We start from the raw sequence: 26,387 nt of genomic DNA, 5'->3' as shown, positions 1-26,387 counted from the left end.
GTAGTTTGATAGGGATTGCATTGAATCTGTAGATTGCTTTGGGTAGTATAGTCGTTTTCACAATGTTGATTCTTCCAATCCAAGAATATGGTATATCTCTCCATCTGTTTGTATCATCTTTAATTTCTTTCATCAGTGTCTTATAGTTTTCTGCATACAGGTCTTTTCCTGATTTGTTAATCGATGAATTGATTCCTCCAAATTTACCTGGATATCCCTTGATTTATACAAACACGATGTATATACTTTTTTCCTTGCAGAGATTGAAAAAAAGAAGAGGAAATTGGTTCATGGCACATAATATGAAGCTTCTGGGCTGGGGAGAGTGTTGCTGAAACTCAGCCTCTGTTCACTCTTGCTGAGTAGAAATGTGGAGACAGAGTTTTGGGTGAAGTAGAAAAGAATAGCTTTATTGCTTTGTCAGGCAGAGGGGATCACAGCAGGCTAATGCCCTCAAAACTGTGTGTACCACCCTGGAGGGGGTAGTGAGGAGTCTTATAGTGTTCAAGGAACAGGGCGTGGTCAGCTCATGGGCATTCTTCTGATTGGTTGGTGGTGAGGTAATTGGGAGTCAGCATCATCAATCGTTTGGTTCCAGCTGGTCTGGGGTCTATGTGCTTGTGGGCAGAATACAGTTAACCTATTCCACCTGGTGGGGGTTTCAGTATCTATAAGACAGCTCAAAGGACATGGCTCAGAATATTATCTATAGTCCTTGAGGAAGAACTAAAGGTCCTTGACTTTGTTTAATGACTAAAGCATTATTATTTTGTCTTGTTTTTTCTTTTCTTTTTGTATTTTCTCACCTCTCTGATTAAGTTTATTCTTTGACTGAAGTTTTTCTACAGACAATAGGCAGGCGGAGGACATGGGTGGGGTGTTCTATCCTGGGAAGGCCTCAGAGGTTCCTGCTCTGTTACAAGGGGTTCATGCTGGAATCCATAACACATGAGAATGCAGGATCTAGTGGTAAAATAGCCAACCCCTGCCTGCCCTCCAATGTGTTTCTCTTACTGAATCAAAGTTTGGCATCATGCCATCAACTCACCCTAGCTCAAGAGCATCACGTGTTATGTGGACCCTACTCTTGTTGCAGAGGACAAAGTGAGCATCCCTCCTCTCCTATAAGAAGGGGAAATAGATTTGGCTGGTCAAGGACAACTTTCTTGGGTAGGAGAGTGGTGGAGGGTGTCTTGGGATGGGAGCAGGATTACCCAGTAGGAGGGGGTGCGCTGGGTGCTGCCATGGGAACCTGCATAGTTGCACCAGCCACTTCTGCACTAAGCTCTGCTTGCTTCCTACTCCCCCTGGCTTTCCTCCCCTCTCCTCCAGGAACTTGACATCCACGTTGGCCAGGAGGTTACTGCGGCAGCAGCCGCTCTTGCTGCAGTCGGCTGATGTCTCTGTCTCAGCCAGCCAGCCCTCCTGCCCTCCCCATGGGAGCCTTTCACCCCCAGCACCATGGGGCATGCCTCCGCTTATTTGGCCACTACTTCCTGAGAACGTTTCCCGCATCCTCTTTTATTTATTTATTTATTTATTTATTTATTTATTTATGGCTGTGTTGGGTCTTCGCTGCTGTGTGCAGGCCCTCTCTAGTTGCAGCGAGCAGGGCCCACTCTTCTCTGCAGTGTGCGGGCCTCTCACCACGGCAGCTTCTCTTGTTGTGGAGCACGGGCTCTAGGTGCGTGGGCTTCAGCAGCTGTGGCACATGGGCTCAGTAGTTGTGGCTCACGGGCTCTAGAGCACAGGCTCAGTAACTGTGGCTCACAGGCCCAGTTGCTCTGCGGCATGCGGGATCCTCCCAGACCAGGGCTCGAACCCATGTCCCCTGCATTGGCAGGTGGATTCTCAACCGCTGCACCACCAGGGAAGTCCTCCTGCATCCTCTTGAAGATGACTCTAGGGGGAAACTTCCCTCTGGCCTCAATATTCTCTCTCTACATTTTGCCAGAAACTCCAGTGTAGCACTGTTCTGGCCTTCAGAGCAAGCCCACACTCACCCTTCAGGATTTTAATTTTAAATATACCTTCCTCCAAAGTCTTGGTCTTCTGAAATTCAACAATTCTTCTTCAACAATTCCATTTGTAGTCTCCTCCCAACACCTCCTGCAGGTCACGATAACATTTCCTGTTTTGTTCCTATTGATAGTCAATGTACTGTCCCTTGTAGTGCAGCACATTGGACCCGTGAGCATCTTAAGCAGTGGTCCTCAGCCATTGCCTGGGCCCCAGAATCCCCTGGAGGAGGCATCAGGGTGAAGAGCTCAGACCATTTAAAAACTTCCCAAGTGATGCTAATATGCAATGAGAGTGGAGAATAACTCCCAGAGAGCCACTGCCCTTCAGGGAGGAGTCTTTAGTCATTTTTATGACCTTTTCATGGTTTGGCTATTTCTCCCCCGCACCTTGGCTCACCCACATTGAAGCCCACATTTGGGACTTTTCTTATGGCTTATACACAACTTTGTGAGGTTTACTGCAAGAATCTTTGATTAGGAGCTCTAAGGGCCTGCAATGGCAGTTGCAAACTTGGAAATTTTCCCATGGCTCTTAAAATATTTGTTTAATATTTAATAAAAATGGCCATATCTATGGGGCTCAGAGAGTACCACTGTTAACAGTTCCTTATTCAGAAAAGTGTTCACTTCTCTGACATATTTTTTAGGTTTAAGCCTTGACAAACACTCCCCTCAAATTTAATACTGTGTATACCAGTTCTCCCTTTGGGGAGGCGTGATTATAAAGTTCTTAGTGCAGATCTCTTCAAAATAATTACAGTAACATGATACAGATTTTTGAAAAGATCTTTTACACGTACCTCTGTAGTGTTTCCCAGTGGTTCTGACCATTTCTGTTAATTATTTTTACCTATTCAAGTTTCCCTTATATTGTCTAGTATAGATGGCATTTTTCATCTTATGTTAACTCCAGTTATTAAATAAATAGGTTGTGATGCTCCAAAGAGAGCTTTGCTTTGAAGATGGGACTGAAGTGAATCTTCACTGGACTGTGGGAGGGGGGGATCATTGGACTGAGGTAGATTCTAACGTAAAACTGGAAATAGCTTTGACATCATTAAAATGATGACTCCATTGAACAGCTTCTCTTCGGTGTTCTAAGGAGGATTCCAAGTTTTCTATATTTCACTAGTAGTTGTGTTTTAGATATTCTTTGGAATGAAAAGAAGGAACCTTATTGGTTCAATGTAGTAGGGAGTAGACTAGTCTTCCTAAAATCATCACTCTCCAACTTAATAATAGATAATAACACCCTTCTGTTGAGTCAGGTTTTAGCTCTTTCTCCTGACATCAAATCTGTCTACGTTTCATCCCTGAATCATCACGTGGGGATGTAGTTGCAGCTACTCACCAGAGGTTGTCCTCTGCTGCAGTGGCACAGTCCTGCAGCCTCCTTCTGGACGAATCGTGAACTTTGCATTCCTGTCTTTGCTCATGACATTTGCCAAACCCGGGATTCTTTTCTCCCTTCTTTTCAAAGACCAGCTTCAGTTTCATTCTTCCCAGGAGCCCTTGATTGAATGTCTTCTTCAAGCTTATCACCTGTGAAAATTTGACAGTTAATTATATTTACTACTGTGTTGTCCTTTCCTGTTTTGTCTTATTTTCTCAACTAGATTAAAACTTCTTGAAAATACACTGATTCTAATATTTTTCTATTATTGGACTCATCCTAATATTTTTCTAAACATAAGACTCATCCTATAGTTTCAAAAATACTAATTGGATTGGAGAGATTCAATATGCCAAATATTCCAAATTCTAGCAAAGTCCTCTGTTTTTGAGCTGCCAAATGAGTTCTTAGGTCCCAGTGGTTTGAGTCTACCCTGATATTATTCCAAGATCATACTTAGGGGTTGTTTTTTTCTTTATTGTCACTTATAGGGGTCAGTGAGTAAAAAAAAAAAACAATAGCAAGAAAGTGAAATGACCTCATTTATGAAAGAAAAGACACCATATTTTGTCTTTTTTTCTAAAAGGAGTTAAACAGTTTATGACTTTAGTGAACCAACCTAAAAACTGAACATTTTAAATAAAAATTGATAGTAAGTAATATAAAATGAAGCAAACCTCAGCATTAGGGCAATTTTCAAAGATCACATTTTAAGGAGCAACTGAATTGTAATTGCTCAGTGCATGTAAAGGGGAGTGTTTCCACAGAGCCAATTTAAGCAGCTTCAGTAATTGGAAAGAAAGAATTTTTCTTCATTCAGTCTCCTACCTAATTGAACAGTAAATTTTAAAAACTAAGTCAAAAGAGGTAAAACTGTTTTAGAGTTGATTCTCTTTTTTTAAACAATGGGAAAACATTTGTGTTTGGTTTGTAAGTGGTTAGCATTCTTCTCTTTGAAGGCCTCAAGGTGGAAGAAATCCCAGAGCCTCAAGTGTTAGCTGAATGCATTTTCATGTTAGCACCCCATAGACCCTCCAGGCCCCCCTTGCTCCTAGAGCAACCTGGAGGAGGCTCACCTCAGTGCTTTTTGGGACCCACGCAAGAAATTCAAAACCACATGTCAGCTTCCTAATTGACCCTCCGGAGAGTGAGAGAGAGTGCCTTTCATTCTGATAATAATCAACTCACATGTTTGTTTATTAGACAACCATGATCCTTCTCCCGAGGCGCAGGTACAAAAGGGGAGACAAAAATGGGAGATATGTCTCCTCCTGTCAAGGCCTCCTCCCGACCCCGTGGCTCCTCCTCATCTTCTCTGTGTTCAAGGTGGAAGATGGTGCTTCACAACTCCCGAGTTTACAAACCTCTCTAGTTTAAGCTCTGACTAGGACAAACTCTGAGTACCTGTTCTGAACTCTAAGTCCAAATTCCTGGGAGAAGGGACAGTGCTGGCTCTTCTTAGGCTGGTTATTCACCTTTGGTCTAATTAGCTAAGGAGTAGGGAGTCACGCCATGCAAATGTCTAACACCTGACAGCCTAACCTAAAGAAGAACAGCTCTAGAAATAACGCTAGTAGTTGACATTTTTAAGGGTTGTTTGCCCTCAGTCTGACCTCCCAGGGTGGACATCTGGACCCAGATTAATTTTGATGTTTTATTTAATATCTTAAAAGAGGACTTCCTGGTGGCGCAGTGGTTAAGAATCCACCTGTGAATGCAGGGGACATGGGTTCGAGCCCTGGTCCAGGAAGATCCCACATGCCGTGGAGCAACAAAGCCCGTGTGCCACAACTACTGAGCCTGTGCTCTAGAGCCCAAGCTCCGCAACAAGAGAAGCCACCACAATGAGAAGGCCGTGCACCGCAAGGAAGAAGAGTAGTCCCTGCTCACCGCAACTAGAGGAAGACCGTGTGCAGCGATGAAGACCCAACGCAGCCAAAAATAAATAAATAAATAAATAAAATTTATATAAAAAAATCTTAAAAGCATATCCTAAAAAATCAGTAATTAAAGCTTTGCACATTCTCAATTTCTTTTCTGACTTGTCCATGAATATGTCCAAACTGCAATTCATTTAGATTCCTTTAAATGGTAGTGTTATTCAAGATCTAAAGCATGGAACAGCTGCAAGAAGAAGTATTGGAATGGCTTGTGAAAACAATGTGTGTGTGTGTGTGTGTGTGTGTGTGTGTGTGTGTGTGTGTTGGGTTAGGGAAGGCAAAAGAGAGAAAAGTTAGTATACATTTAGAGGTAGAGAAGTAGAATTACATCTTCCCATAGATGTATTAGAATTCTACTCTCCATTTGGAGAGGCACTAGGGTCAAGGGTCTAGGAGCTAACCTGAATAAATAATTGGACCTTTCTTAGAGAGACTGATTGTGTGCTGAGTCAGGGAAAGCTGATAGTATGGTAATGTTTGAGTTAATCCGTGTTGTTTGCTAGGTGATGAGGGCCTGGAAATATCAGTTCTAACACTCACATACCTTTAAAATGGTTTCTAGAATATCAAAGCAATTGAGTCATTTGGCCTGAGCCCCATTTGATTATTTATGAGTAATTTGGCGACTTGAAACAGCCGCTGTTTCACAGGAGAGAACAAATGAAGGCAATATGAATGTTTTAAGAGAGAGATGTCATGTTTTACCATAGAAAATGTTTAGTTTTCAAAATCTGAAACTGCAAGATTACAAAGTGAAACTAGCAGGGAGTCTAAATGCCCTTGAGTGCTTAAGTCATTCACCTTAAAAAACTAAAATTCAAACCCTTGCATTTAACATTTGAAACTTTCAACAGTCCAGTTTAGAATAAATTAATTCATTCAACAGATATTTATTGAGCACCTACTGCACTTTTTGAGTTGACAATGGAGACCTACACTTTTTAAACCCAAGAACTCCAATTTGGCAAATATTTGGAGATTTGCTCTTGTAAGCCTTCTAGAACCAAGGAGTAATATCTCTAATTGTTACTATATCCAAAATCATATACTGTTCTTTTATGATGTCAACTTATTTCAATATCATGCCTTACTTTTACTGTACTTTATGTTTTAATAATAAAAACAGGTATCAGCTGCAATACAATTTAAAGCTCTCTCAATACTTACTTTTCTCTGTTGTTTTTAAGGAGCGACGCAAATTTGGTCCCTTAGGATGGAATATTCCTTATGAATTCAATTCTGCTGACTTTTCAGCCAGCGTTCAGTTTATTCAGAATCACCTTGATGAATGCGATATTAAGAAAGTGAGTGAAATTGTTTCTTTTTTCTGTCTTCATTGCCATCCTTAAATCAAAGTTCAACAGACATTCCCGGTCTGGGATATGCAGTGGCCCTGCTGAGGTTCCCCCCAGCTCTCCCAAAGGGGACCAATCATTCCAATCACCTGTTTACTGGTCCAGCCATTTCCACTCACACCCCTACTGCCCATAGGAGCGCACTGGGACTCTCCATCTCACACTTGTGTCCCCCTCCACCCCATCTCTCTCTCTCTTGAGCTCATGCACAACAGAGGCAGAGCCCTGACAAAGGAACTCATTGTGTTGAGAAACACCACAGCCTTCTTCATGTCACATCCAAGTGCCGCAGTGCACTTCAAGAGAATGTATACCTTAAATCAGACTTTTCTTCCTTTATCTCACTCATGCTTCCTCAGAAATGAGAATATCTCCCAGCCCATGTAAAAGTTCTTTTGTACCTTAAGTCACATCTTAACAGATGCTTAAGCTTATGCAGATAAATAACAATGATTTGAATAATGGTCACTGGTCCTTGTGTAACACTTCACAGTTTTCAAAGTGCTCGCATGTGCAGGGTCTCATTTTTATTTTCACAACTCAGTGAGGTAGATACCCAAGGTGTTACTATGATTCCCATTTTACTGATGAGGTACTAGACAAGAGAAGACAATGGACTTCCTCCAGGTCACCGAGCTAAGAACACAAACCCAGTTGTCCTTTCACATAAGTGTTGCAAGGAGTTGGAAATCTGTTTTTTCCATGATCTTGAGGAATTTTATGAGCCTCTCAGAGCCTGTTTCCTCATCTATAAAACGGCCATGGTTTCCGTGAGGAATAAATGAGTTAGCATTTGTGAAAGCACAGTGTATGGTACATAATCAGGGCTCAATAAATACAAGTTTCCTATCGACTCTCCCTCTCTTCCTTCTCATAGTAGATCTCGAAGATAATCATACATTCTGCAGTATCAGTATGATGACAGTGAACCATGATGAATTATTACATGGGTAGGGGGGAAATCTAGAATCAAACCATAATTTTCTTAGAAATTACAAAGGGATATTAAATTGAGTAGGACATTTTGATGAAAAATTATATCATATGGGTTCATATTCTGGTACTGTTTATCATTTTGGTATATACAAATGACAGTTACCTTGAAATAGTTGCTTTGAAAGGCAATGAAGCTGAAAAATAAAATTTTAACCAAGAGAAAGTAAATAAAAATTAAGCATCCTTACTTCTCCTACCCCAAATGTATTGAAGCATTTTTTAAAATAAAAAAACTATTAATATCTGAAATGTATTGCTAGTATAAGAGTGCTATGGAAATTAATAAATACTTTGATGTAGTCATAGCTCACATAATGAAACAGGAAAGGATTGCATTGTAGAAAAATCTTGTGAATAATGTTCTAGTTGTTCTTATACTGTTTCAGAAAATATATTACTAACAAAGCATATTAAAGCATTGATTACTTGATTTTTCTCCTTTCTTCACTAAACGTGACTTTTTTCTTCTCTAACAGCTTGGCATTACTATAATGAGTATTACAGGTAATTACATCCACAGATTGAAAAATAGTCTTCTTTTCCCCCTATTTTAAATAATCAATGAGCAATATATTCACCAACGTTTAGTACTGTAGATTTTTCTTTGGTGAACAAACCATAGAAGTTCCAGTCATGTAAGAGCAAAAGAGTTATTAATATAAGATAATGAGTAATTTTAAATGCAGTCTAGCTTGTGCTTCCTTTTCCAGACCTTTCTTTTAGAGGAAGATCCAAAATGTTTAGAACTATTTGTTTGGGTTGACAATGAATAATTCTTTTCTGTTTTTAATAAAGGGCGTGTCATGGAGTACTGTTCGGTACATGATCGGAGAAGTACAATATGGGGGCAGAGTCACGGACGACTTTGATAAACGTCTGCTTAATTGCTTTGCTAGAGTAAGTCAGTTTAGAAAAAAAAAGCATGGATGTACATCTCATTGCATCTTCCTATTAAACAGAATATTTTTTGTTTGTAGCAGGTAAGCCAAACTTAAAGGGAAAAAAATATATAGAGCAGAGCTGCTGAAAAGAATCAGCCAACCAAACCAAACCAAAACCAAACCAACTAACAATCTACTTGTGGTCCAGGACAGAACAAAGGTCAACTCTGAATGGTCTATGAATCTTCTCCTGTATAGATTAGCTGCTCATGTCCACGGTCTCTCCCCACTTCCCCTCCTATAAAAATACTGGACATGATATCTCTGCCTTTTCCTCTGATTGCAAGTCTTCAGGGCAATTTGAAGCCCCAAGATAAGTGATTGGAGAACGAGCCAAAATTTGAGTTTTCTCATCTCTTTCCATTAGGACAGACAATTGAAAATTGATGAAGTGTTCATTTTTTCCTCTGTGCCCAGTAAAATCTGCATATATCATGTGGGTAAACATTTTCTAGAGAATATTATTCTTAGCAATTCTGGCTTTCACATCAAGGGTGAATAGTATAAGTACATCTACCAGATTCAAGTTATTCCTAAAACTTTTACACGTTAAAGAAGCAAAATACATTACCTGAGCGGAAAAAAATCAGATATAGGAGTACTTTACGGTTATCTGATTTCTTTATATTAGGATCTAAGTTGTTAATTCTTTGATTTTTTTTTCCCTGTTAACAAAATTAAGACCTCAACAACAAGTCATAAGCTTTGAGGGTATTTTGGTAAACTGGAGGTTGACCAGAAATCTGAATTTTTTTTCAACCCTTACTAATATTTGCAAGTTTTTCTTAAAGCTGAATGTGGAGAAAGGTGGATGATAAGCGTTGGTAAGGATGTATGGAGGCAGATCTGGTACAGATCTCTGGGGAAGCAATTGGGCAAAACTTACTGAAACTAAGTATCCTAGGTAAACATACCAGAACATTTCTAGAAAAAGTCCATGAATGGATATGTATAAAAATGTCATGGCAATATTGTGTGTGGAGCTGCAGGCGACCATCATAGGTTGGGTTCTCCAGAAACAGACTCTGAGATGGAGATCTGCTTGTGGGTCATCCCTTCCCCCAGGGCATGATCTTGGTTGAGGCAGCTCCCTTCTGCCAGGGCAATTCCTGGGAGGGACAATGTTGTGAGCCCTCAGTAGCCAGTACTCCAGACAGCTGGGGGAGTGAGTGCCTAGGTCCTGGAGAAGGATCTGGTAGAGCATTACAGCATCCACTGAGAGGCTGAATAAGCCTAAAAGAATAGATAAGAAGCCTAAGAGAATAGATAAGCAGTAGTGGGTGAGCACATGTAATACAACTGCACACCCTTCAAGGGTGCAATCTGGTGACACTTAGTCATATCAAGCATGTATGGGGACTTCCCTGGCAGTCCAGTGGCTAAAATTCCACGCTTCTACTGCAGGGTGGGAGCAGGTTCGATCCCTGGTCGGGGAACTAAGATCCCACATGCCGTGTGGCATGGCCAAACTAAGATTAAAAAAAAAAAAAAAAGAAGCTTGTATGATATGACTACCCTCTGAACCAGAATCCCACTCTTGAGTGTATGTCCCAGAGGAATTCTCAGACAAGTCTGTGGACATGTACAAAGATATTATTCATAGTATTGTTTGGGATAGTGGGAAGTTGAAAGCAACCTGGGAGTCTGTCACAGAGGAATAGATGAGTTAAATGTTATAGATGCCTATCATGGAATACAATGCAGCGCTTGGAAGAAATGATCCATATGACATCATGCATAGATCTTAGGAACATAGTGTTGAGCGCAGAGCTTTAAAAAATAAAATGAGATCTATAAAGTGGTACGTGTATATTTCTCAAGGATAAATACACGAATTCAAGGACGTACATCAATATCTTTAAACAGAAGCCCTCAAAAGGAAGGAGACTGGGAGTGGATATCAGGGCTGAAGAGGGGAAAACTAAAATAAAAAGGGTCTAGAGTCATGAGAATAATAAAATGCAGGAGTATGATAAACTCACCTCTGTATCTGAGGTTCAAAAGAGGAAAAAAAAAAAAGATGTCTTAGTAAGCATACTTTGTGTTAGAATAACTGTACAAGTACCTAAAATTGGAGTTTTGGCACTGGAGACTGTGAGAGGCGGTTAGATTCTGGATATATTGTACAGATACTACCAGCAGAATGCTGATGGGGAAGGAAGGGGGAAGGAAGGGGGGGTGGTCAAGGATCACTCCTAGTTTTGACCTAAGCAACTAGATGGAGAATGGGACTATTTACAGAGAAGGGAAAGAACTGCCGGGAAAGAATGAGTTTTATTGGCTGGGGGTAGAAATTAGGAATTCTGTTTTGATCATGTAAATTTTGAGATGCCTACTGGACACCCAAGTGCAGTTGTCTAAGACTGTAAGCTCCATAAGGGCAGGCACTTTGCTTGTTTACATCACTGCCAAATTCCCAGAACCTGGAATGGAATCTTTCACATAGTAGGCGCTCAGTAAATATTTGTTGAATAAGAGAATGAATGAAGATAAACAAGGCAGTTGGATTTACAGGTGTGGAGCTCAGGAGAGAGCTCAGGGCTGGAGAAAAAGATTTGGAATTTGTCTTATACAGATGGCATTTAATGTCAAGATATTAGATGAGATCATCATCTAAGAAGAAAGTGTAGAGAAAGGGAAGGAAAAAAAAAAGAAGCTAAGGACAAGGCCCTGAGTATTTTAATGTATTGAGAAAGAAGAAATGTCAACTGAGAGAGGTCAAGGAAGATGAGGAAAGGGAATTGACCTTTACTTAGTATTTGCTTAATAAATAAAAAAAACATTTTTTAACTTACTTTAAAAAAATATGTAAGATAGCCCAGTATAGAAAAGCATAAACATTCAGCTTAATAAATTTCTTCAAATAGGCGTAGAATGTGAATGACTAGGGAGGCAAAGACCTGTCCTCTGCTGCCACTTTACCCCGACCATGTTATCCAGAATTGCCTGAGTGAAAATCACTTCAATTGTAAACCAGTGCCTTCAGATGGGATCCTCTGTCCCTATGACTTTCAATTTGGGGCTTATCTCTGAACCCTTATTTGTTTTCTCTGTTCTCAGCATCTTATGGTATGTCTCCCTTAAAACCAATAATTGTAGAACCTCATTCATTGTCCTTGGAGGATGACTGCTTATTTTTGTAGGGTACCTTCTAGAGTCTCCCAAAGTAATTCCATGTAGACTTCATACTCTGTATTTTGATTACACCAAAAACGTCCTCCAAATTTGGTAAAACTCAACTACTTTTGTGTTTTTGAGTCTAGCTATTTGTGGATTTACAATTTATACTTTTGTACTTTATAAATAAAGTAGTGGGAAAACAAGAGGAAACTTCATTTTCCTTTTATACACATATGTCATCTGGCAACACAAAACTCAGTGTGGTCATTTGTTGTCTGTGTGCTGAAGACCCCAGGGCCTTTGCCCCCCTAGTCATCCACATCACTAAAATCCTAATCTTTATAAATAATGACCATAATCATAGCACTGTTTTTCTTTAATGACTTTTCAACTGCTCCCCATTTTTTAAGTTAATCACTAGTCCTCACCCTGATATCCATAGTCATCCACAATGTGACCTCACTTCACTTTTTCTGTCTGATCTCTTACCACTGCATTATATTTACCTTAGGGTAAATACAGTGATTTCATCATTTACCCAACCTGCCTCACATTTTTGCATCAGTTTTTTTGTGTGTGTGTTCTCCCCAATCACAAGTTCCTTTGTCAAAATTCTATCCTTCAAGGCTTATCTCCAAAATCACCTCCTAGATAAAGCTTTACCTGACATCCATCTGGCTATTCTTTTTTTTTTTTAAAGGAATTCCTTTATTTTTATTATTTGTTTATTTATTTATTTATTTATTTATTTATTTTTGGCTGTGTTGGGTCTTTGTTTCTGTGCGAGGGCTTTCTCTAGTTGCGGCAAGAGGGGGCCACTCTTCATCGCGGTGCGCGGTCCTCTCACTATCGCGACCTCTCCTGTTGCGGAGCACAAGCTCCAGACGTGCAGGCTCAGTAGTTGTGGCTCACGGGCCTAGCTGCTCCGCGGCATGTGGGATTTTCCCAGACCAGGGCTCGAACCCGTGTCCCCTGCATTGGCAGGCAGATTCTCAACCACTGCGCCACCAGGGAAGCCCCCTTCTGGCTATTCTTTCTTCTTGGCTTTAAGCCTCCTTAGTACTTTGCTTATTTTTATTTCCTCTGTCTCTTACCTTAGTGCACTTTATCTTGTGGTTATTATGTAACTGGCTTATCTCTCTACTATGTCACAAGCTCCTTGAAGGAAAGGACTGTGTGTGTCTCATCTTTGCATTCCGTTCCTTTTCTAAGCTCAAGGCCTTGTGGACAGGAGTTGAATAGGATAGAACTGTGATGAGTAAAAAATGAAGAAAACCAGTACACAGGGTATTTCAGAGCAATCACTGGACCTAAAAAGAGCTGGAAGAAGAAGGATATGGAGGAAGATACTAGAGAAAGTGTGAGCAACCGAAGGAAGGCACAATCCCCCTCTCTTTTCACGTGGAGTCCTCTGAGTGATTCAGACATCCTGCCTGCATTTCTGCTCCTCCCATCATCCCATTATTTCCCTCCCTACTGGGAAAATCACTCCGTTAGACACAGAAGTTATTGCCTCAAATGAGGCTCACAGGTATTCAGCATTTTTTTTTTCCTCTTCAGAATAAGTCTATTCACACCAAGTATATATCTGTTCTCTCACTGTTACCTTACAGATAATCAGTTCATATGGAATGAGAAAAGGATGTCTAAAGGAAAACAGTAAGATGGTTGGATATATTTGGTTCTTGTGTCCAGGGACATAACTTAATTAACAGAGGGAGCTCTCCAGCTCAGGGTGGGAGGGGAGACGTTTGTAAGAAGTTTTCCTGCTCGTGTGCAGTGCTCAGCGCCACTGTGAGCCACGCTGAGCACAAGCATGAGCCCTGTCTGGGGGGAGAAAGGAGGCGGTGAAAATGCCCAGATATTCTCTCGTGTGTGTGGTTATTGCTTCTGCAATACATTCTCACGTCTCTTTAAAGTGAGCTCAAGGGTCATCAAATTACTTCAGCAGAGGGTGGGCTTGCAAGGCTGGCTCTCTCCTCCTCACCCTTAGAAAGTATCTTCTTTGGTGTTAAACAGAGACCAGGTTTCATTGTTTTTGTGTTGTGGCCTCTCTCTTTTCTTAATCTATGTCTAATTATACTATCAGTGGTTTTGTTAAGGTACTTTCAAACCCAATATAAAAAATGATTAAGATGGAAATAAGGTGACCCTATCTCCCTGATAGTGGCAGTTTTGGGTTTTCATTTAGATGTTCATCAATTTTATTTCTCCTGTTTTCTCTCGCATATAGGTCTGGTTCAGTGAGAAGATGTTTGAACCGTCATTCTGTTTTTATACCGGATATAAAATCCCCGTGTGCAAAACCTTGGACCAGTATTTTGAATACATCCAGTCATTGCCATCCCTAGATAACCCCGAAGTCTTTGGGCTTCACCCTAATGCCGATATCACGTAAGTTCCTGGCATTTTTTAATTTGAAAGGATCGTTTGTAACCCAGCCTGTCAAAGACTGTGTATTTCATTTTCTCCTTTCCCTTCTTTTTATTTTACTGTGAAAAATAGTGTCACTTCCTATCTCCCAATTACAATTTTGTCATATCTTGGCCTGTTCCTGGTCACTAAATCCTGCTGCTCCAGAGTTTATGACAATGTTAAAAGCTCTAATTTATGCATTGATTATTTCTCCTCTGTCGTGTCATAAAACCAGTTGGTGTTATTGGTCTTGCTGCCACTGGTCTGATAAGACAGTAGCGTCCCAGTTCTTTGCCTTTTACATCAAAAAATCTATTAAAAATAATGGTCATAAACAGAACCGTAAAGGGCCAGGAGGGTAGAGAGAGGAGGAGGAGGACTTGTATTTCTGCTTTGATGGTCCCTCTCCCCTTACTTGCTCACCTGCATCCTTCTGTAAGTACCTGCCCATGGAGGGCACGACGCAGCGAGCACAGGAGCACAGGACACAGACACAGAGCCCAGGAGGGAAGGCTCAAAGTGATGTCCCTGCTCCAGTCACTGTGGTAAGAGGCGGTGAGGGAAGAGATAAGACATGCCTCCAAGTCCCAGGCCCCTTCTCAGACCCGTCCTTTGGATGAGATCTCACCCCTCATCTCTCCAGTGACCCCTACCTGAACACAAGACCAGCCAGCTCCACAGAGAGGGCTCCAAGAAACCCCGGCTGAGAGTCTCCCTGGATGGTCATGCCTTGGGCTCACTGGCCAAAGACCACAAAGTTTATGTCCAGCAGACTGGCTGGTTTCAGGAAATGGAAGAAACCAAGACTCCTGTGGTAGATTCTAAGCTGTGACAACTGAGAGTAGTGCACTGTGCCTCTCTCCTGGCCACTCACCTGCTGTGGCCATTTCAGCAGCGCTGCAATGGGGCACGGACATCTCCACCCTCTAGTTCTCTGCCCTCGCCCAACATCAGAGTCCTGTTTGCTTCCATTGCATTGTGTCTCCACCCCGAGCATGCTCCCTGCCCCAGCACGAGGCTTGGCCTCCTGGCCTCTTTGTCCCCCACATTCATTCTCACTTTTCATAGCCTCTAATCTCTCCCACGCCTCTTTTCATCTTCAAAGATGTGGGCGTGACCCCCAAAGACCCACGAATGGCCATCGCTCATTTCAGACCCCTTGGCAGAACCGTGATGGCACTTTGGTGGCGGCTCTAGCTATTATTTGAAGAGGCTGTCATCAGTTAGCAGGAGACTTTTGAAATGAAGAAATAAAAAGGCGTCCTCAGAGATCCGTTCTTGAATCAACATTATCTGAAAGAGAACACACAGAGAAGGAGTTTTACTTTAGCTAAGACTTTAGAAATGTGAGTCAGACCACATCACTTCTCTGCCCAGAACCCTCCTGAGGCTCCTGTCTTCAAGTCAAGGGCAAAAGCTGACAGTGACCTACAGGTGACCTACAAGGCCTGGTAATACCATCTGCCCCGCCCCTCATGGCCTGGTCTCCTTCTGCCCTCTCCGTCACTCTCGCCACTCAGCTCCAACTTCCACTAGCTTCCTGTTACTCAGGCCAGACGGCTCCCACCACAGGATACTTGTACTTCCTGGAACATCCTTCCCCCAGGTATCACTGTGGCTCACCTTTTCACCTCTTCCGGTCTTTGCTTAAATGTCACCTTTTCAATGACGCCTTCCCAGGCTACCTTATTTAAAACTTGCAAACGACTCCCTAACCCCCACCCCAGACTCCATCCTCCTTGCCTGCTTTGTTCCTATCGATTGTATCACCAACTCTTTACTTATTTATTTGCTATCATCTATCTACCATCATTAACATAAACTCCATTATGTCTGAAACTTTTGTCTTTTTTCACTACTTTACCTCCAGTGCTAAATGTTGCCTGATACTCGGGGAATATTTGTTGAATGCATCAGCAATACTAAATTCTCCTAGGCTGCGGAGAATCTAATAAATGGGGATAGTCCGTGGAAAGATCTCATGAGTTCATGCGAGTGGGCAGAAAAATGGCTAATAAGTTTTAATGCACTTGTAAATTAGCAATTGGAGTGGTTCACATATGAGGGCTCTAAACTTTGATTCCATCCTTGGCAAGAGCCCAAGGAGTCACCATAGCTGGTACCTGGAGAATCTGATCCTGTCTGGTACTACAGGATCCTACCAAGGAGTATATGAAACAAGGTTGGAAGCACCTCACCCTGACTTACAGGGCTGGCATTCCTGTGCCTGGATTACTGTAGGCAGTTCTGGTAACCAGCTCTCAAGAGAGATAAACCAGAGCTAGAAAAAGTCCAGAGAAGGGCAACCAAATTGTAATCCAGATGGGAGGCAATGATAAAGACAAACTATTTTTTTCCCTTGATTTTTATCTTCAACTATTATAAACCCTCAGAAAAGTTGCAAGTACAGTGAACACCAATATACCCTTCACCTTTGTTCACCAATTGTTAACATTTTGTTCCATTAGCTTTTTCTTGTTCTATATTTACATCTCTGTATATTTATATATCTACAGCTATATCCATACATAACCACATCTATTTCTCTGTGTGTGTGTGTGTGTGTGAGCTTATAGACCCTCTGAGTGGACAGAGCTAGGAAATACGTATTTTTTAAAACATTATGAGCTCATACTGTAACTCCAATACCAAGTGTACACCTCAGGGTTCTTCCTTGTCCTCCCTCATTTCATATTGTGATCTCCTTTCTCCCTCTGGGAGAACTCTGGTTCCCAGCAGCTTCAATATGTTTACTCATTTGCTCCAAATTACACTGCTGTTACTGAAAGTGGGGTCCAGCTTCTCGCCTCTCAAAAGCCAGTAAAGAGGCAAGTGGGTGGAAAGGAAAGTTTGCTTTATTTCGGATGCTGGCAGCCAGTGGGGAGGGCGGACTCCTATCCAAAGGCCGACTCCCCCCACTGACAATCAGTGGGCAAGAGCTTTTATAGACAGAGGGAGGGGGCTACATGCAGAAACAGCACAGTCAGCTCTGATAGTCATCTTGAAATCGGTCATGTAGTGGTCTGACCAGCGTCATCTTGACTAAGTATGGCTAATCTTCAGTTCCAGGGTCGTTTTGTTTTCATTTCTCGGAATTGTGGCAGCTTATATCATGGCCACAGTTTCATCATCATGTAGTTAACTTCTTCCACCTGGTAGGGGTTTCAGTATCTATAAGACAGCTCACAGGATACGGCTCAGAATATTATCTACAGCCCTTGAGGAGGAGCTAAAGGTCCTTGACTACGCTTAATGACTACACTATTATTATTTAGTCTAGTTGGACAGTTTTGCTTTGTTTTTGCATTCTCTCACTTCTCTGATTAAACTTATTCTTTGGCTAAAGTTTTTCCACAGACAAAAGGCAAGCTGAGGACATGGGGGGCAAAGACCCTAGGGTCCTGCTCCGTTTCACCACCAATACCATGACCAACAACAAATGTACTAAGTGGAGGTCAAGATTTCTTTGCAATTCTTTTTGTCCCTAGAATATATCCCACTGAGGCTGTACAGAGCACTATGTTCAAAAGTTACTCAGATTGTTTTAAATCTGGGAGGTTATGCTATCCGTTGATGTATAGGTACATTCATTTGTTTCTATTTGTATTACATTTTAGGTTTTTTTAAAAAAAATTGTCGATTGTTTTAAGTATGTGAAACATGATCATGGCTCAAAAGCCACAACTAGATAATAAGGTTCTTAGAGAAGTCTCACGCCCTCCCAACCCACTTCCCCTTCCTTTACAGGCAACCAAATGCATTAGTTTCTTGTTTATCTCCCCTGTGTTTCTTTTTGCTCATACGTAAGTACCATGTATATTCTTATTATCCTTTCTCTCTGATACAAAATTACCATACCATATATATATGTGTGTGTGTATATATATATATATATGTACATTATTTTGTGTCTCACTTTTTTCACTTAGTGCATCCTATAATCATCTATATGTTCATAAGTATCTTCCTCATTAAAGGCACGCCTCGGAGATATCACTGGTTTGGTTGCAGACTACCACTATAAAGAGAATATTGCAATAAAACGAGCCACATGATTTTTTTAGTTTCCCAGTGCATATAAAAGTTATGTTTACACTATGCTGAAGCCTATTAAGTGTGCAATAGCATTATGTCTAAAAAACAATGTACATACCTTAATTTAAAATACTTTGTTGCTAAAAAATGCTATCATCTGAGCCTTCAGCAGGTCATAGTAGTAACATCAAAGGTCACTGATCACAGATCACCATAACAAATATAATAATAATAATAAATAAAAGTTAGAAATATTGTGAGAATTACCAAAATGTGACACAGAGATATGAAATGAGCAAATGCTTTTGGAAAAAATGGCGCTAATAGACTTGATTGACACAGGGTTGCCACAAACCTTCAATTTGTAAAAACTGCAGTATCTTTGAAGTGCAGTAAACCGCAACACAATAAAACAGGTATGCCTGGATGTTTTTTTTTTACAGCTGCATGCTCTTCCATTGTTCATATGCATCATAGTTTATTCATCCATTCTCCCATGGGTGGGCATGTAGGTTGTTCCCAATATTTTGCTATCTCCAGTAATTCCTCAATTAATAATCTCATGCTTGTGGTTTCTCATATTATTGGAGATGTATTTTTCAGGGTAAATTGCTATGGGTGGGATTGCTAGATCAAGGATTAATGAATATTTTCAATTTCCCTTACAGAAGGCTATGCTGTTTTGCACTCTCACCAACAATATGGCACGCACAGTGTCACACAATCAACAATATGATTCACGGTCTCATCAACAGAGTGTTGGTGAAGCTTATTTTTCACCAATATGACAAGTGAGAAATGGCATCTCGGCATAGTTTTAACTTATTTCCTCTTATTTTAAGTGAAATTGAGCACATTTTCCTACACTTAAGGACTATTTGGACTAAGATACCATCTTGGAGACCCTGTGAATAAACCCAGGTGTGCAATGATACCGGCAGAGACTAAGGAAGATGATGGGGTGGAGAGGCTAGAGTGAAACTGCAGGACCAGTCCCACAAGGGCACTGATAGGCTTTAGTGAATATAGAGCAATGGCTGAGAATCTTCTGTGGTTTTCATCTATTTGTTGTTGCTGCCTGCTGGATAGAGAGGGCACAGCGAGCCTTCTTTGTCCTTTGGCAAGTCTCTCTTCACAGCTCTGTCCAAAGACTTACATGCTATCACTGGCAGGCATGCTACAGATGCCATAAGCTGTCTTTTCCCAAAGTAGAGTGTTGGGATCTTGCAATCTCTCATCACACCAAGTGAGGTCAAGTAAAAAGTGTGGTACCTCTGCTTCAAATGAGGATTATTTCTGCTAGAAATAACTAGCTGGCCTGTAAGACCTGTGACCTTCCTCTAATCTCTCTTCATTCTTAACTTCCCCCTTGGTCTGTCCTAGGGTCTTCCTGAGGGTTCCCCTCTTTCCAGGGACCTTGCCCTGTTTCTGGTTCCTGCTCAGGTAGTAGCCTTTGTTCGGAAGCTCCATGTTTGGTCATTTTCTTGGCCTCTGAGTGAGTTTTGTCCTAGGTTTGATTCTTCTTTCCTCTGGTCTCTCAAGTACGTGATGACTGTAATCCTAGCCTCCCTGTTCCTGGCAGTTGAGCCTGGCTTCTCGGAGGGCTGTGCTCCAGCGCCTCGCTGTTCCCCCACCAGCCACCAGGAGGCAGTAAGCAATAACGGACGAAGTTTCCCAGCTAAAACCTACCCCTGCTCTCCTCCCAGCTACACCCTTCCCATGCCGGGGAGAAGTGACTCTCCAACTTCTATGTGAAATGAAAGAACTAAAGGATTCCTTGTTATTTCTGGTCTGGAAGCTGGGAGGGTGGAGGAGTTGGGAACAGGAGTGCATTTGAGGGGGAATTACAGAGTCCCGTTTGGGTTGTTGAGTTGGTAAAGACAGTGGGATGTATCTGAGTGGGGATAGAGTGTATCATCACGTGGACTGGAGCCCAGGTGAGAGGTCTGAGCACATTTGTGCAGAGATAAGAGTTGAAGCCAGAGAGGGGGGTGACCTCTCTAAGATTCACTGGCTAAATCTGTGTGAATGAATGTCCTCAGCTAGAAGAATCCTTAATTTCCCTGACTGTCCACCCCATTCAACAATGGGGCTTCCAATCAGGCCCACCAGCTATAATTGGGCCGTGGTGGAGAACCCTCTGTTCCTGCTGATCGGAATCTGCACTCTGAAGTTAGCATCCATAAATTTGAGAGAGGAGGGGAATCTGGGGAAGGGGACCACAAGTCCTTCTCCTCGATCCTTGCTTAAGAATGCAGAATCCATGAAGTAGAGGGGGGAAATCCATCTGAATAAATGCTTTAAAATAAGTAAAATCTCTCCCAAGAGCTTAGATGCCTTGGTGACAGGGACCATAAAAATGCATAGTTTATTCACATTTTATTATCTAGATTTATAAGGTACCAAGGGCTCTGCACATTCAACTACCTCAGTGTCGAAAATAGTTATTTATTTTCACTTTTGGTCATTAGCAGTTATGCATATTTTTCTACCTTCTGAAATTTAGCAAGTGTCCTATTAAACTTTTATATTCATTTCTATACAGGATGAATTTAATTGTATTCCTTTTAGTATTAGCTGACTTTTGAGCTTCAGATTTTTATTAAAAAATTTATGCTCATTGATATTTCATGTGTGAAGAGGTATATAAATCTAGGCTGGTTTGGATATGATAGTGCACTAATATCTCATTAGATGGTTAATTGTTTATTTTATACACCGTTCTGTTTTTTAGTTAGTTTGCATTTTATTATTCTTAACCCCGACTATCCCACCCAACAGAGATGACTTAGACATCTCCCCCGAACCATAAAGCTGCAAGTCCAATATGAGCCGCTTCCCATATTTACTCCAAAGAGAGATTTTCTTCTAGAAGTATCTCGGGACCAAAGCTCATGGAGTATTATAGTTCCTGTTCTTCATCTCAGAGTGTCTATGGGGACTGTTTTCTTGAAAGCCCTTGGGCTTTGAGGCACATAGAGATATTCACAATTTTCCGTTATAGCTAGCTAACTAGGCTTCTGCCTTTCCTATCTTTGCAAACAGAAAACCACCTTGTGGAAAAAAGAAAGGTAAGCTGTACAGCCCTGGCATTCTGTGCCTAATAAAATATGCGGTGGAGACACGATCTGGAGAGCTTGTCCAGTTCTTATGCAAGATGGGTCAGCTTTTCAGGGCTTCGTGCCCCCATCCATAGCTTGAGGACTGTTTTCAGATCACCTCATAAAAAATAAAATCACCCTCATGAAAGTGATTTCTTAGGTGAAATCTAGCAGCAGCATACCCATCAACCCCTCCGTGAAGCGCTGGTGAACGTGGTCAGTGCCAGCCAAGAACAAGCGGGTCGTTTCCATGCTGGTGTGCGCTGTTGGCACCCAGTCACTGGTGCAGAGCGTGTTTCCAGAAAGGATTCAAGATGGAGGTGAGCCGAGAGAGCTCCTGAGAATCCCAGATATGGGGTCTTTCTCCTTTTTTATTTGTAGCTAGAACAGGTAGGAAGAATGAGCTAGGATTTTCTTAGGATGAATGGAAATTTACTGTCGTTTTTTTCTCTTTAAACTTTAAAGATCTGTGTTTAAATATAATCATATTTAAATTATATCTATCCGATTCGCCTGTGTTTTGAGGAGTATATGTATATATTTCCCTTTGTATGTGGAAAGGTGCCAGGAAACGGATAGTAATGATAACATACTATACTTTTACCATAAGAAGGACAAATAATTAAATTTTCATGCCCTTTAAATATTGGAGAATTGCTCTCCTTTATATTTGAGGTTTAATAAAATCCAAGCCAGTTGGCCTCAATTCAATAAACAAATATTTATTGAGAACATACTCTCTAGCCAGCTTGGGGATACAAATATCAGTAAGAGGCAGTTCTTGCCCTTGGAGCTCATTGTCTATTAGGGAAGATAGATGAGTGACAGATAGTTGTGCAATTCGATACGGTAAACTCTAAAATCAGGAGGGATTATACACTCTGCTGTGAGAGCAAAGGCAAAGGAGTAATAAATTCCAGCTTAGGGATCAAACTAAGCTAGTGAGACAGTCCACATCTGAGTGGTACCTTAAAGGATGTGCAGGAGTTCTCAGGCTAGAGAAGGGGTGGGGAGGAAGTGACTGCAGTATGGGGGTGGGGGAACAGCAGCAAGAAGGACAGAGGAAGATAATGAGCAGGAAGGATGTGTACGTATATCAAATCATCAAGTTGTACACCTGCAATATGTACAATTAAAAATAAATAAATAAAACAATTAAGCTCAGTGAGAAAAAAAGACATAGATTAGGGTACCTACACAAAGGGCCAATCCAAGGAAGGGTATGAGGATGTAAAAGTGTATGATGTGTGTGGGGAACCGAGTCCAATGTGCCTAGAGCATGGTGGGGGAGGGGCTTGAAGAGAGGTGTCACCTGACCTCGAGGCTGATGCAAATGCAGGGATTGGCTTTTGAAGATTTTGGGTGTCATGGGAAAGAGTTTGGGGCAGTTCTGAAGGCAGTGGGATGAAGATGCTGAAATTTTCTAGATGGATGCTAGAAATGGTTTGGAAGTAGGACTTGGAAACCAAGCAGCGCTGGGGAATATGATATCAGGAGGAGGCTATCTCTGAATTCGTAAGCTGGGCAGCTGGGCAAAGACATTGTTAAAGGAGATGGGGCAAGAAACAGTTCAGGTGAAGGGAAAGAGAGAATTAAAACAATGAGTTAGACTTGGGGTTTGTTTGACTTAGGAAGCAGAGAGCCCTAGGAGTCAATGGAAATGTGGGTACGTGGAGTTCATGATAAAGTCAGAGATTTAATGTTGTATTTCATGATACTCAGTAAGATGTCAGTGATGGTGGCACCTACATCTTGTCTAATACAGCAATTCACCCATATATTCTATCTTCACTGTATCTAAAGCTACAATGAGATCATGGAATATTATGAATCACATAGAAATTAGATTTCTGAAAATTGCATATAATAGCATGTGGATCCTTCACCTTTGATAACTTCATTTTGTTGTCCCATCAGCTATTTTCATAGGATTTTCCCCGCTTAGAGTTATTTGCATTTTTCTTATACTTTGTATGACTTTTTAAAACTGGGATAACAGGAATGGGTTAGGAATGGGTTGCAAGTGCCTTTGGTGCCATTTTACCAGAATGTTTTGCTTTCTATTCATATGTTCAACTGTGTGTGTGCTTGACATATTCATCTTTCAACTTTTAAAATAAATGTCTTTTGGGATACTCTAAAACTGCAACATCTGAATAGAGGCTACTCACCAAAAATTAATTTAAAAATTAAAATTATATGTAAAATTACACAAAATCAATTTTCATTTGTTAAAAATCACCTTTTATCTTGTTGCCCTTATTGTGTAATTCATATGTTTAAAGGTCATGTGGAGTTAATACCCCAACTCTGGTTGGGTTACAAACATTTACTGGTCTGACACAGGACCCTCATAATCACCATATCCGACCCAAAATCCAGCATGTAAAGCCTGGTGGCAGTTGCAGTTACCTTAGCTACGACTTTTGGAAAGGATGCGGTTGTCTGGACATGCAGGTTTGAGTCCCGATGCCAATCAATCAATAAAAATGATTCTACCTGCCAATCAGTCGATAAAAATGCTGAAGACAGAAGCATCTCAGGTTGGGAACTCAGCCGGCTTGAGAACGGAGAAGAGCTAGTGTTTCAGTTCCACGACGAAGCAAACAAGGACGGCTGCAGGCTTTGCCCTGTGAGGTGCCAGGCATCCTGACTGCAGAGGAGAAGGTGGGAAATGAGCTGCTGACTGCAGCGGTAAGCAGCCTTGCTGAGCGTCAGAAGAGTGACCTAATAGAGCCAGTCTGCAAGGACTGGAAAGGAAGGGCCAGATACAGCAACTTATTCATGGCTATAAAAGGGAGAGCTTGACATGCCCACACCACTGGATCTCTAGAAACTTTCCTGAATGAATTACAACAGGAGAAAATCAGACTTCTATGCAGTGGATGCTTGATGCATTTTTAGAAGGCTAAGCTGTGTGGCTGACAGGGTCTTGGTGCTTCGGCCGGGTGTCAGGCCTGAGCCTCTGAGGTGGGAGAGCCGGGTTCAGGACATTGGTCCACCAGAGACCTGCTAGCCCCTCATAATATCAATCAGCGAGAGCTCTCCCAGAGATCTCCATCTCAACGCTAAGACCCAGCTCCACTCAATGACCAGCAAGCTCCAGTGCTGGACACCCCATGCCAAACAACTAGCAAAAAAGGAACACAACCCCACCCATTAGCAGAGAGGCTGCCTAAAATCATATTAACTTCACAGACATCCCAAAACACACCGCCAGATGTGGTCCTGCCCACCAGAAAGAAAGATCCAGCCTCATCCACCAGAACACAGGCACCGGTCCCCTCCACCAGGAAACCTACACAACCCACTGAACCAACCTTACCCACTGGGGGCAGACACCAAAAACAATAGGAACTACGAACCTGCAGCCTGGGAAAAGGAGACCTCAAACAAAGTAAGTTAAGCAAAATGAGAAGACAGAGAAATACACAGCAGATGAAGGAGCAAGATAAAAGCCCACCAGACCAAACAAATGAAGAGGAAATAGGCAGTCTATCTGAAAAAGAATTCAGAGTAATGATACTAAAGATGATCCAAAATCTTGGAAATAGAATGGAGGAAATACAAGAAACGTTTAACAAGGACCTAGAAGAACTAAAGAGCAAACAAACAATGATGAACAACAGAATAAATGAAATTAAAAATTCTCTAGAAGAAATCAATAGCAGAATAACTGAAGAAGAAGAAAGGACAAGTGACCTGGACGATAAAACAGTGGGAATAATGAACACAGAGCAGAATAAAGAAAAAAGAATGAAAAGAATTGAGGACAGTCTCAGAGACCACTGGGACAACATTAAACACATCAACATTCGAATTATAGGGGTCCCAGAAGAAGAAGAGAAAAAGAAAGGGACTGAGAAAATATTTGAAGAGATTATAGTTGAAAACTTCCGTAATATGGGAAAGGAAATAGTCAGTCAACTCCAGGAAGCACAGAGAGTCCCATACAGCATAAATCCAAGGAGAAACACACAAAGACACATATTAATCAAACTATCAAAAATTAAATAAAAAGAAAAAATATTAAAAGCAGCAAGGGAAAAACAACAAATAACATACAAGGGAATCCCCATAAGGTTAACAGCTGATCTTTCAGCAGAAACTCTGCAAGCCAGAAGGGAGTGGCAGGACAGATTTAAAGTGATGAAAGGGAAAGACCTGCAACCAAGATTACTCTACCCAGCAAGGATCTCATTCAGATTCGATGGAGAAATTGAAATCTTTACAGATAAGCAAAAGCTAAGAGAATTCAGCACCACCAAACCAGCTTTACAGCAAATGCTAAAGGAACTTCTCTAGGCAGGAAACACAAGAGAAGGAAAAGACCTAAAATAACAAGCACAAAACAATTAAGAAAATGGTAATAGGACCATACATATCGATAATTACCTTAAATGTAAATGGATTAAATGCTCCAACCAGAAGACACAGACTGGCTGAATGGATACAAAAACAAGACCCATATATATGCTGTCTACAAGAGACCCACTTCAGACCTAGGGACACATACAGACTGAAAGTGAGGGGATGGAAAAAGATATTCCATGCAAATGGAAATCAAAAGAAAGCTGGAGTAGCAATTCTCATATCAGACAAAATAGATTTTAAAATAAAGACTATTACAAGAGACAAAGGAGGACACTACATAATGATCAAGGGATCAATCCAAGAAGAGGATATAACAATTGTAAATATTTATGCACCCGACATAGGAGCACCTCAATACATAAGGCAAATGCTAAGAGCCATAAAAGGGGAAATTGACAGTAACACAATCATAGTAGGGGACTTTAACACCCCACTCTCACCAATGGACAGATCATCCAAAATGAAAATAAATAAGGAAACACAAGCTTTAAGCGACACATTAAACAAGATGGACTTGATTGATATTTATAGGACATTCCATCCAAACACAACAGAATACACTTTCTTTTGAAGTGCTCATGGAACATTATCCAGGATAGGTCACATCTTGTGTCACAAATCAAGCCTTGGTAAACTTAAGAAAATTGAAATTGTATCAAGTATATTTTCTGACCACAATGTTATGAGACTAGATAT

At 41.2% G+C, this 26,387-nt stretch overlaps 1 protein-coding gene across 1 annotated transcript in view; it reads left to right on the top strand.

Annotated features, from left to right (window-relative positions):
- The window catches only part of DNAH8 (dynein axonemal heavy chain 8), a 333,978-nt gene that overhangs the window by 272,217 nt on the left and 35,374 nt on the right, over positions 1-26,387 (top strand). Inside the window, exons 85-87 of the mRNA XM_082412562.1 lie at positions 6,542-6,658; positions 8,501-8,602; positions 14,000-14,160. Of these exons, the coding sequence (XP_082268688.1) occupies positions 6,542-6,658; positions 8,501-8,602; positions 14,000-14,160 (380 nt within the window). The remainder of the gene's footprint in view (positions 1-6,541; positions 6,659-8,500; positions 8,603-13,999; positions 14,161-26,387) is intronic.

The sequence above is a fragment of the Balaenoptera physalus genome (genome assembly GCF_965194825.1).
Source record: "Balaenoptera physalus genome assembly, chromosome: 11".
Taxonomy (NCBI): domain Eukaryota; kingdom Metazoa; phylum Chordata; class Mammalia; order Artiodactyla; family Balaenopteridae; genus Balaenoptera; species Balaenoptera physalus.
This window is presented reverse-complemented; position numbering and strand designations above follow the sequence as displayed.